The 11168-nt window shown below is 45.5% G+C and overlaps 2 protein-coding genes across 3 annotated transcripts in view; one reads left to right on the forward strand and one right to left on the reverse strand.

Moving 5' to 3' along the window:
- MGAT4B (alpha-1,3-mannosyl-glycoprotein 4-beta-N-acetylglucosaminyltransferase B) overlaps positions 1–952 on the forward strand; it is a 50679-nt gene extending 49727 nt beyond the window's left edge. The window contains exon 15 of the mRNA XM_064388376.1: positions 10–952. Coding sequence (XP_064244446.1) covers positions 10–33 — 24 coding nt within the window. The 3' untranslated portion in view covers positions 34–952. The remainder of the gene's footprint in view (positions 1–9) is intronic.
- Positions 887–11078, reverse strand: LOC135280457 (leukotriene C4 synthase-like). Of its 2 annotated transcripts, XM_064388377.1 has the most exons (6): positions 8868–11078; positions 8713–8778; positions 4610–4709; positions 2810–2880; positions 2062–2143; positions 887–1804 (listed from the first exon to the last, which is right to left on the reverse strand). In XM_064388377.1, the coding sequence occupies exons 2-6, from the start codon at positions 8768–8770 to the stop codon at positions 1657–1659; spliced, it is 459 nt and encodes a 152-aa protein (XP_064244447.1). In that variant the 5' UTR covers positions 8771–8778; positions 8868–11078; the 3' UTR covers positions 887–1656. The 2 variants fall into 2 exon arrangements, with proteins under 2 accessions (XP_064244447.1, XP_064244448.1); XM_064388378.1 differs by having other exon boundaries at positions 8713–11078.
- Positions 11079–11168: the final 90 nt, after the last annotated feature.

Consider the following 11168-nt stretch of genomic DNA (forward strand, 5'->3'; position numbering starts at 1 on the left):
TTCTTTCAGATTTTTATCAAAAAAGCAGAGTGAAGCAGGCATGAGGCAGAAGGGACACCCTCTGGATCCCTGCTCCTGCTCCCTCCTCCCCGCGGCGCCTTGCCTGGAGCAGGACAGCGCAGGGACTCGCCCGCGGCAGAGCTGCTGCTGCTGCTGCACCATCCCCAGCAGGGCTGCGGGGCCAGGACGGGCACGGACTTCTCCTGAAGAGGAGCAGAAAGCAGAACCCAAGCCCTGTGCAGAGGGGTGGCTTTGCTCCGCTCCCTCGGGGTGCTGCTGCTGCTGCTGGGGACACACGGGACAGTTTGGGGTCGGGATGAGCTCCAGCCAGCGTGGGGACAAAAAGCACCTTCAGCCCCAGACAGGGCAGTCTGTGGCTGTGTTTGGGGACAGAGCAGGTCACACCAGTCCTGCCAGCTGACCCCACTGACGTCCTGGGATGGAGGTGGCAGGGCTCGAGGTCTGCCTTGCCCTCTCCCAGGCAGCAGTCCTGGCCACAGCTGAGGATTAAGTGAGGGCAAAGACTGACCCTCCTTCAGCAGAGGAGGAACGAATCCAAAGGGGTTGGAGCTATGATTATGGCAGGGAAAACAAAAAAATAAAATATGCCACACTGTGCCTGCCAGCATTGAACACAGCCCCTTAACTCACGGTGAAGTCTCCAGTGTCTTCATGCCTTGAGATTGAGTGCAGAAACTGTCTTTTAAATAACTAATTCAGTTATTGATTGATGTGGGTTTTTTGGGGACGGAAAAAGAAAAGCAGAGGTAGCCCAGTTCAAAAATAGTAGGGATTAGTGTAAATCCCAATGTCCTTTCAGCTATACACTGGAATGCATTATACTACTTTAATGTTCTGTATTTTTTATTATTGGATACATTTGATTTTTCAAGTACATCTCTCTATATAAATATATAAAATAATGTGCACTGTAATAAAAGCTGAATTTAAACCTTTGGTGCAGTAGTGAGAGTCACTTGCAGCAGGGCTGCTTCAGGCACCTGTGAACTCCAAGTTCACAGTGGAGGGTGGAATTTAGGGAGGGCAAAGTCCTTTTGCAGAGTTGGTGATAAGTGAAGCTGGGGTAAAGTAAAGGTCATTTAATCAATGCCAAACAGACTTTAGCACTTGGGCTAGGGTCAGGCTTTTCTCCCAATATTTGGATGTGGTTTTAGGCAAGCTTACCCATCATTTTCAGTTAATCACAGCTGCTTTTCCTATGAAACCCAGTTCCCAACTCAGATGTTCTTACATCAGTCTCTGAGTGCCTTTGACAATCACAGGTGATTTCTAGTGAGGAAAAGAATTTATTTTTTTATATCCACGGTGTGATTCTTCAACATAGATCATTACAGCAGTAAGGAGGAGAGACGACAGCATGTGGGTCAATGTGAGCTCCATGAGGCAGAGCCAGAGGCATTTTAGAGCAGACAGTGCTACAAAGCCCAGCAGTGAAGCTCCTCAGCAGGGGCAGGGGCTGGAAAGCATTTGCTTTCTAGAAGGGAAATTATCTCCAAAGAGCAGAGGAGTGCCAGCATCCATCTCCCTTCAGCAGGGAATGCAGAGCCAGGGAAATGTTCTCTCTCTGATGGTGCCACATGGCTGGCTCCCCTGTGCAGGGGCAAACAGTGGGATTTGGGGGAGCTGTGCCCCTTCTCACCAGGCACCACAGAGCTGGAGAGGCCACACCAGTGCAGCCATCCATGTGGAGGAGCTGGGCCTCAGGAAGTGTGCCAGGAGCCCGGCCAGTGCCAGCCCCAGCAGCACCCAGAGCAGCCAGGCACTGGCATACAGTGGTCCCAGCCTGGGTGGAGAAAACCCCATCAGGCACTGCCAGCCCACCAGGGCACTCAGGCAGGGCTGTGGGTCCCCACCCCCCTTTGGGACAGTCGGGGAAGAGGAGACACAGCCACGAGCACACGGGGGCAGGAGGGGAGGAGGAGGAGGAGGTGAAATCTGCCTGCAGTGCCAGCCACGGGGAGGAAGGCTGTTCCAGGGGCCAGGCCCTGCTGCCAGGCTCCCCGGGCTGCTTTGGGTGCCCCTGGGGGGGTCTGTCCTTACCGTGCCTGGGCAGCCCCGGCGTAGCCCTGGAAGTACCTGAGGCGGGTGTAGAGGTACAGCAGCCCACACGCCGCAGTCACACCTGGGGGACAGGGCAGCTGAGCTCTGCTGGGGCTCAGGATCCCTGCACTGCTGCAGCTGCATTCCAGCACAGCCCCCCCAGCAGATGGGCATGACCAGAGTACCAAACACTGAGTGATTGGCTTTAAACACTGTGGGAGTTTAAATGAGTTTTCTACCTTCCCTTTTTGTGAGGGATGAACTTCTCTGCCCCACAAGTTGTCTTGGGACTTGGGTTGGCAATGCTCCCTTATGTGGTTTCTCCTCACAAATAAATGGTTGCAGCAACCAAATCCCCTGAGCTCGCTTGGTAGGGATAGACAGTGGATGAGTACATGTTTGGGTTATGGTTTCTTGTTCTGACATAGCTCTGCCTCAGCTGCTGACACCTTGGCACCCTGGGACAGCCTGACCTTGTCCAGGAGAAGCAGCACGAGGGGACAGCCAGGCTCCAGCAAAGGACCAAGGGCTGCCAGTGCTTCCTCCTCCAGGCAGGAATGGGCTCAGCTGCTCCCAGCTGGAGCTGAGGCACTTCTCAATCCAGCTAAAGGGAAATTTGCTTTCCTTGAACAAGAGCCTCACAGGCACAGAGAGAATGCCTGAATCACAATGGGATTTAAATTGGGGCTGGGGTTCTTTGGTTTGCTCACATGGTTTGGGTTGGAGTTCCCCCCCAAGTCCCTCTTACCTTGGTGGAAGAAGATTCCAGCAACCCAGAGGAGGGAAATGAAGATTGGGAAGTACTCTGAGCAGTTTGCCCTGAGGAGAACCAGAGATGAGAGTTAAAACTGCCTCCTTGTACATCAGAGCTGGATAACCAAGGCTGGAGAAAGGAACTGGAAACTCACATCAGAGCAAACTAAAAGAGCTGATGAGAACCATTGCTGTGCTGTGCTGTGGGAAAGGAGCCTTTTCTGATCAAGCACACCCAATATCTGTATTGTAGAGAAAAAATCAGCCAAACAACACACAGCATTCCCCTCTCCTGCATCCACATGGCCCTGGAATGACAAGCTGTGGCTGAGATGGAGATTTGTCTCTGCTGGACCCTTGACAGGCTGCTGCTGGGGGAGAGCCTTGCCAGTATTTAAGGAGCTCTCTCTTCCCCTTGGGTGAACACAGCCCAAAGTTGGGAGTCACACAAGTCACACACCAAGAAGGAGCCTTCTCTTAGATATAATTCAGCAGGAGGTGATCAGATGTACAGCCAGGTTTTCCTCCTTTTTGCTTTAGTGATAAAAATACAGATTTTCTGTAAGAAGAGTAGGAGCTGTGATATTAAAGACATTGGTTTTGCTTCTCCCACATTTTACCATTCCCTAGGCAATTTAATCTTAATGTTGGCCAAAAATATACAAACCTTTGGAGAACAGAGCCAGACTGGGAACTGGAAAAAGTCTGAAGAACCTTCTTCTGTAAATGCAGTTTGAGCCTCAGTGAGGGGAGTCTGCCAGGTTTCAAGTGAGTAATGCATCGATACCACTTTTTCCCATATTTTTTTCAAGATATCAAATTATCTATTTGTATACTACTCCACATGGAAACGAGAAGAAAAACCCACAAAGAAGAAGTATCTTCTCAAGTCCAAGCTCCCTGAGGTCACCTTCCCTGCCGCAGCCCATGGCATGACTTGGTTAACACACATTTAATAGTTAAATATTTAATTAAAAGCCACATCAGCAGCTCCCCAGCTCGCAGAGACTGATGTCTCCAGGCAGGCTGGCCTTCCATGGTCCCACAGAGGGACTGAAGCTGGTGTTTTTGTCACTCCACAAACGTTTCCTGTGTGCTGGCAAGGGAGCACAGCTGCTTTGTTCGGGATTTAGCGCCGGGCTGGAGCTACCCTTCACACCAGCTCCAGCCAATTCCTTTCAACTGCTTACAAAACAGAATGGCTGAGATGAAAGATGGAATCTGGTGCTTGCTGGAAGCCGGAGGGATCTGTGAACGTTTCCAGTTTAGCTCCAGCATTGCTCTCTCCATAGGAACAGAGCAAAAAGAAGCAGCCCTCAGCAGGGGCCCACGAGTGCTGATTCTCACAGCACAATGGCTTCTGAAAGGGAAAAAATTAAAATGCCCTTGGAGCTGGTTCTGCCAGCAAGGCCCTTTGCTTCAATTCAACAGCAAAACATTACAAGAAAATATCAGGTTATTAATAAAGCTTTGGCTGCTCTCACCATTTGGAGCCAATGGTAATATTAAATTTAATGATTCTAATTGTGAATGCTCTGCACCTCCTCCATACGGCCACTAATTTGTAATTTGGCTGCCTCACAGTGCCAGAAGGAGAATTATCATGGATGGACAGAAACACCCCAGCCAAAGTGCTCCAAATCAAAATGCAGACCTTTGCACACAAAGCATTGAAAAAACAATATATAACAGGAGCAGTAAGTGGAAAGGTGATTGAGGGAGACCAGTCTCTCCTAACAGTGACAGTTGACAAGTCTTAGCTAGATAAAGCCATCACAAAAAGTCAAAATCTTACTGAGCTCTGAAGGTCCTCTCAAATTCAGGGTGACCTGTTGTTTCAGGAGGGGAAATCTTGTACTTGCGACGGGCGTAGATCACCTGCATTGCAAAATAGGCTGAAAACAGAACACAGGAATGGTAACAGACCAGCAATGTTTATTTAGCCAAGTGTTATCTGGCTTGGAATCAAGCAAGTGGTTAGAATGAAAGAGCTGATATGATCTGGGTCCATAGTCCAGGGCTGTCACACATGACCTGCAACAAATGTGCCATTTATTTAATTCTCATGCTTTAAATTCAGGTTTGGTTATCCCAGCTGAGTGCCAGTGCTGGATGACACTTTGCATCATCTCACACCCAGCAGAGCCCTCAGTGCTGCTCCCTGGCAGATCAAACACAATAAAACCTTACCAAGTCCACACTGAGCCACAGAATTACTTCTGAATCTTGCACTTTGTGTTTAGAGGACACATGCACCCTCAGCCAGTCTGATGGGAATGACGTGCAACACTTTCTGCTATTCCCAGTGGGTGCAAATTACGGCCCATGTCACAGAGCAGCATCCAAACTGCCAAGCACTGGGATATATTAAGTCGATTGGAGCTGCTCCCAATCATGGCAATAAAAGGAAAAGGGAAGAGGGTGATGATTTCTTGCTCTTCACTCCTGCAGGACAGCCCCAAGGCTGTCAGGGAGCAGAGGTGCTGCCCATGCCTGCTATCAGCCTGTGCCAATTTGAGCCAAGGCACTGACTCAGGGTCTGCCACATCAGTCCTTTGAACATTTGTAAAGGACGTGGAAAGTCACTTCAAAACAACGAAAACTTGCTAACATTAAGATTTAGAATGTTTCACTATTTATTGAAAGCTCCCACTCCCACAGGCAATTGCTGATGTTCTGTTTTATTTAGGTACACTACTACACTGCTGTCTATTGAAAATTCCTATTTTCATATAGGAGAAAACTAAATTATAAAAAACAATTACTTTGATGGCTCTGGTGGTGTCACTGAGACACTTCAGTGAGCAAAGCCCTCACATAGCAACATTTCCAGAGCATTGCACAGAGAGACAAGGAGCCAGGGTGCAAGGCCTGCCCTGGGGACTTCCTATTGTAACAAAGATAAAAGCAGAACAGCAGGATAGAGAAGGGGAAGTAGGGACAGATGTTCCAAGATTAAAGACAAAACATGTGTCTGCAGAAAAGCATTAGAACATATGTAGAAGGGAATTAGAAATGTAAATAATCTGATACTATGTGACTTGTGTATCACAAGGTTTTACTAACATAAACAGTCATTCCTTTCAGAACACACGTAAGAACAATTAAGCATGTTCTAGCAACTTCCACAGAGCCCAGCCCTGAACAAGAGGTGCTGACAGAGTGGGGGAAACAAGAATGTTTCCTCCTCTTTGATTCATTTGTAGCAGGTTCTCATGGGCGAGTGTGTCACCCTTCTGCAGATCCCGCAGGACAGGACAGTGTTCCCTCTGTGAATCCAGAGAGGTGCAGCACACAACTGGAACTCAGCAGCTGCTGGAGAGCTCTGGGAATAAGATGAAACCACAACCCATCTTGTTACCTCTCCTCCTCCCTGATGCTCTCAGGGCTTCATCCCAATCTCCTCTCCAGAAATGGGCTGAGCTGAAGTTACAGCATAAGAGCAGACCTGGCTGGTGGCATCAGCCCAGCTGTGCTGGGAAATGCTCTTTGTGCTGCTTTGTGCCATCTGCACCTTCCCGAAGGTAGGATTCCTGTGACTGATGGCTGAGGTAAGAGTCATTCACATCAAACCTCTCCACCAGCTCTACTCTTAGCATCTTGCTTCTAGACACAGAGGCCAATATTCAGACAAGTCCTACACAGATCCCTGACACTCAGGGATGGGTGACACACAAAACAACCACCCAAGAGGAGCAGGAGCCTTGTGGAGAACAGCTGGCTGTTCCCCAAACCTGGTGTAAGGGTGAAGAACTGAGGATGAAGAACCAGTCCACAAAAGCACTTCTCAAAATGAGGTGTTGAAAAAACCTACACTGCATGAGCCTTCTCAGCAGAGACTTTTAGAGAAAAAAAAAAGATAAATCTGCTCTGCAGAACCTTTCAAAGCTTTTTTTTTTTTGTTATTCATGCCTCGAGGTTAATCACCTATGTGGATTCCCATGTGGCTTAGGGGCTCAGCTCTCCCTGAACTTTGCCCCTCAGTGGAAATATTCTTCATTCTCTATTTGATTATGTCCACAAACTTGTCAAATCATATCATAGTTGCTATCTGCCACATTTGAGTGAACCTGGCAAACAAGCCCTCTGGGGCCTGACAGTGACATTGCATAAGTTTTCTTTCCTTTGAAACTGTAAAATAAAGGAGTGGGCAAAAAAAACTGGAGTAGAATAATTTTGCTCTACGGTACAATGTTCACCACAAGGCTGAGGCACACATCTAGAGAGTGCTAAACTCAGGGTTTCACTAAACTGAGAATGACTAAATTAAAAAGGGGAAAGATACTTGAAAGAACACAGAAACTGCAGGCTCACAGAAAATTCAAAAGGAAGCATAAAAATCAACCAACACTGTACCAAGGTCAGCCATTAAATTACACCTCCTGCACCAGGATGTGATGGAGCAGTGTCTGTAGGGATAGCCCACGTCCATGCTTCAGAGTGAATCCCAGACTGTAACTCACCTACAGAATGTCCTTTCAAAACATGCAGAGAAAGTCACTGCACAGCTCTGAACCCCAGTGAAACAGGCACACAGATTTCACAGGACTAGATGGAAAGGAAACACACAGTATTTTGCAATTGCTCCCTGGCTTCCCACACAGATCATAAAACCAGGATACCTCATGTGATCGAACAGATAGGAGGGTGCCAATGTCAGCTATTTATCTGCTGGCTTCACACCTGGCTTGATATGCCATCAAAGTAAAATGCTTAATGCTGCAACCTTTAAAAACTACTTGAAATTCTCATTAAACAAAAATATTTGAGACAAAATTGTTATCTAGGGATTTGCTGCTGAAGGTTTCCTAAAGGAAAAGGGCTCAGCAGCATTTCTGTAACTGAATTTCAAGTTTTCTTCATGTCTTGTCTTTGCACACTAAACACTCGCTCCACTCACACTTAGTTTAAGAAAAAAATTCATAGTACAAAAGTTTCTTCCATTTGTAATTGTATGTCTCTGTAAATTGAGTGGAAATGACTGAAAATTCAGAAGTCTTGAGCTCTATTTTTAAAGTGGCATGTTTTGTTTTAAATAATGCTTATATTAAGAGAATTATCATCTGACAGCCAAAAGCACATGATGCTGCTCAGAGATTCACATCCATTTGTAAGCAGAGGTGTGATAGCTGATAGTATGGTGAATTAATACAGTAATAATAAACCCCTCAGACCTTTCCTTAGAGAATGGTGAAGATTTTAACAAAATGGGGGCTCTGTCCCCATCCCAGGCAGGGGAGTGACTGTCCTGAAGCTCAAGGGGGAGAAACTTTGCCCAAACGATCCACCAATAAATAGAGCTTGTCACCAATGCTGCTCCTTCTAAATGGTCTAAACACAATGCATCTCTTTAAATTAGAAGTCACCCAGTTCCTTTGAAGAGCTCTGTGTCTGTTTCTGACCAGAACTTGCATGTTTCCAAATTACTGTGCTCTCAGTCCACCTCGTCATCTGCTCTGTGCCATACGAACATGCAAGGACACTGATCACAGAGAAACACCTGTGTGCACTCTTTCCTACATCCACACCAGCTCTGTCTGTACACTGACCTCCCCACCAGCACATTTACTAACCTGCCTTTATTTTGGCTACCTCCAGCCACTGCAAGCTACAAATTACCTGCTAAAATGCAATCACAAATTAGTTTATTTCAATAACATCACACTGAAATTGCTTTAAGTCTAAAAGTTTTACTTGCTGGCTTTGAGGATCATTTTAAATAATGACCACCCTGAGACATGACACTTCTACCATTAACAGCCAAAAATTTGTATCATTTTACCATGCTGGAAAACAGTGACTTTCACTCCACAGACACTCCAAGAAAAACACAGGAACCACACCTCACAAAATTGAACATCATTAGCTGAACACTGGCATTGTACAAAGGGCATTTACCTTGCTCCAGGACGCCCAGAACTGTGACTGTGGCCAGCAGGTCTATTTGATCTCTCATGCTGCTGACTGTGGAGGAAACCCCAGTGTGACGTGCTGGGTACAGCAGGTCCAGCACTCTGAGCAAGGTGTGTTTCCTCCACCACACCTCAGCTCACCTTAACTCTCTTCACACCACGTGGTTTCCCAAAGCAGCCACCCACCAGAAAATGTCTGTTCCATTCAGCCAAGTGCCTTTTGCTGAACAATAGAGCAGGGAAGAATTTTACATGAGCAAACTGTGAAATTCTTCTAATTACATTTACAGACTTTATACCATGATTGAATTACATGTTGCCAGCAATTGAAAGATGATGGAATTATCTCCAGCCCTTTTGTTGCTGGTTTTAATGAGCTCTGAAGCATCTCAATTATGTGCAAGGTTGTAAAAATTATTAACAAGCATTTACAAATTAATGACTTGACCTTCTGCTCTTATTTCAAGTAGTGGAGTTGACCACATGAAAGATTCGAGACTCCAGCTGGAATAACTTAATTCTGTTCCCAGAATCTGTGATTTAACAGAACATTCAGATACTTTATCCTACTAATTACTACTCTTCAGTTTACCAAAGAGGAGTACAGTTCTTTCTACCACTCACTCACCCTTAGTAGTTTTCTGAAGTTTTTAAGCAATACAAACTATTCCCTGCCTAACATACAAAAGAAAAGTTCTCAGTTCTGAAGGCAGCAGAGGATGTAGAAACATACAGACCCTGAGAAATGTTACACTGGCATCAGAGTTATAACTGTAAAATGTAAAATCGGAAAACCAGGAATGTTTTAGCCCTGAACAACTTTTCCCCCACTCCACAAAAGTAAAATTGGCATCAGTTCAAAAAGGAACCTTATGTTCTTGAGCAACTTTATATGGATGACTACTCTGACTTTAAAATTTTTAAAATCAAAGAGGAGGAAGTTTTTCCCTTAATGTTGGTGGCTGAGCCATTGCAGTTCTCTGTTGAGTCACACACACAAACCCTCCCTACAGAATTTGTGCATGTACCAGACCTACAGTTTCTCCCAAGAGGGACACAGCAAGATTTTTTTCCATTTGGCTCTTCATTGCTTCAAAACCCTACTGTGACTGCTCATCAAGTTGAAAATTCAGTTAATCAATCAAATATCCAATGTTACACTTTTTATGTATAACCGCACACGTAGAATAGCAAAACCACTCCCTTTCTGTAAAAAACATTCATATGATGTGACTTCAGCCTCTCCAAGGTACAGCAGACTCAGACTAAATAAAACTAAAACCTAAAAGTTAACCTTAACTGAACCTATTGGTGACCAAAGATTTCATCTGTGGTGTCCAATATAAAAGTCAGAGGGGAAATGCCACTGGGGTCTCCTTACAACATATTTCAACAAACAATGCAGGCTTGAGAAAACTTTCATTACAGATTTCCATTACTGTCAGGAAAAACACTGGCATCAAGAAAATAAAAATCAGATTCTGAGCAAAGGTTTGTGACAAGCTGCCACTGACTCCTTAAAATCTTTTGAAAGCCACAGATGTCATTTCAGTGGGGAGTGGTTTGGGAAATTTCTGTTTCACTCAACAATAACCAAAATGCAGCATTTTTAATGAGACAATAAAGCAAAAATTAATGTAACTTCATGGTTCCCCATGGGCTAAAGGCAGCTGATTCTGGTACTGCTGTTGACTGCTACGTTTGTTTCTTTATAAACTTCTGAAATTACAAGTCTCCTTCTCTCCCAAACAGAACACAAAACTTGTAGAGTAGGAATACATTAAAAACACACTCTGGTAAGCCAGGGGCTGCAAACACAAATGCACCATGGCACCAACTGCAAAGCTCACAGAATGATCAATGTCTGAAGCTGGGCAGTGGCTAAGGGACTTGAGCAGCCTGAAGCCAAGAGCTCCACACACGCTGCTGCCAGTACTTTGCTCCTTGTTCAGAAACATCAGCTCCTGCTTGCAGCACGTGTCCCACGTCTCAGCTGGATTCCTGTGTGTGCCAGGTGCCTGCATCAGACAAGTCTTGAGGAAATCAGTTTGAACCTCTAAAAGCTGTTAATCTGAGGGAATTGGCATATTTTGGAACTCCACAATTTTGCAATGTGAGGTCGTTATTAACATCTTTTTCACTATTAACAACCACCTCTGCATTGAGGTGGTTGAATTGAGGTTGAATTTCCCAGCTTAAGGTCTACAATGCATTCCAGACAAAAAACCCAAAGCCCAGAAGCAGTGGGAGTAGCATAAAGCCTGATTTTCAAAGTTACATTTTCTAAGGCCCCTTTATTCAATTCTGGCCGGTTTAAATGGACTTTCTGAAACCATAAGAATTGTAAGACAGAGCAGCAGAATTTGAGCCTTAGTAATAAATAGGCTGAGCAAAAATTGTGTGCTAGGATGAAGGGAAGAAACCACCTCACTAAGAACGACA

The sequence above is a fragment of the Passer domesticus genome, chromosome 13 (genome assembly GCF_036417665.1).
Source record: "Passer domesticus isolate bPasDom1 chromosome 13, bPasDom1.hap1, whole genome shotgun sequence".
Lineage (NCBI taxonomy): Eukaryota > Metazoa > Chordata > Aves > Passeriformes > Passeridae > Passer > Passer domesticus.

Bases quoted from the DNA above. Each gene is read 5' to 3' on its own strand.
- LOC135280457 (XM_064388377.1), bottom strand. From the start codon at position 8,770: ATGAGAGATCAAATAGACCTGCTGGCCACAGTCACAGTTCTGGGCGTC. The intron at 2,881-4,609 runs GTAAGATTTTGA...GGTTCTCCTCAG, and splicing joins GAGAGGACCTTCAGAGCTCA to GGCAAACTGCTCAGAGTACT. The intron at 1,805-2,061 runs GTAAGGACAGAC...TTCTCCACCCAG, and splicing joins GCCGGGGCTGCCCAGGCACG to GCTGGGACCACTGTATGCCA.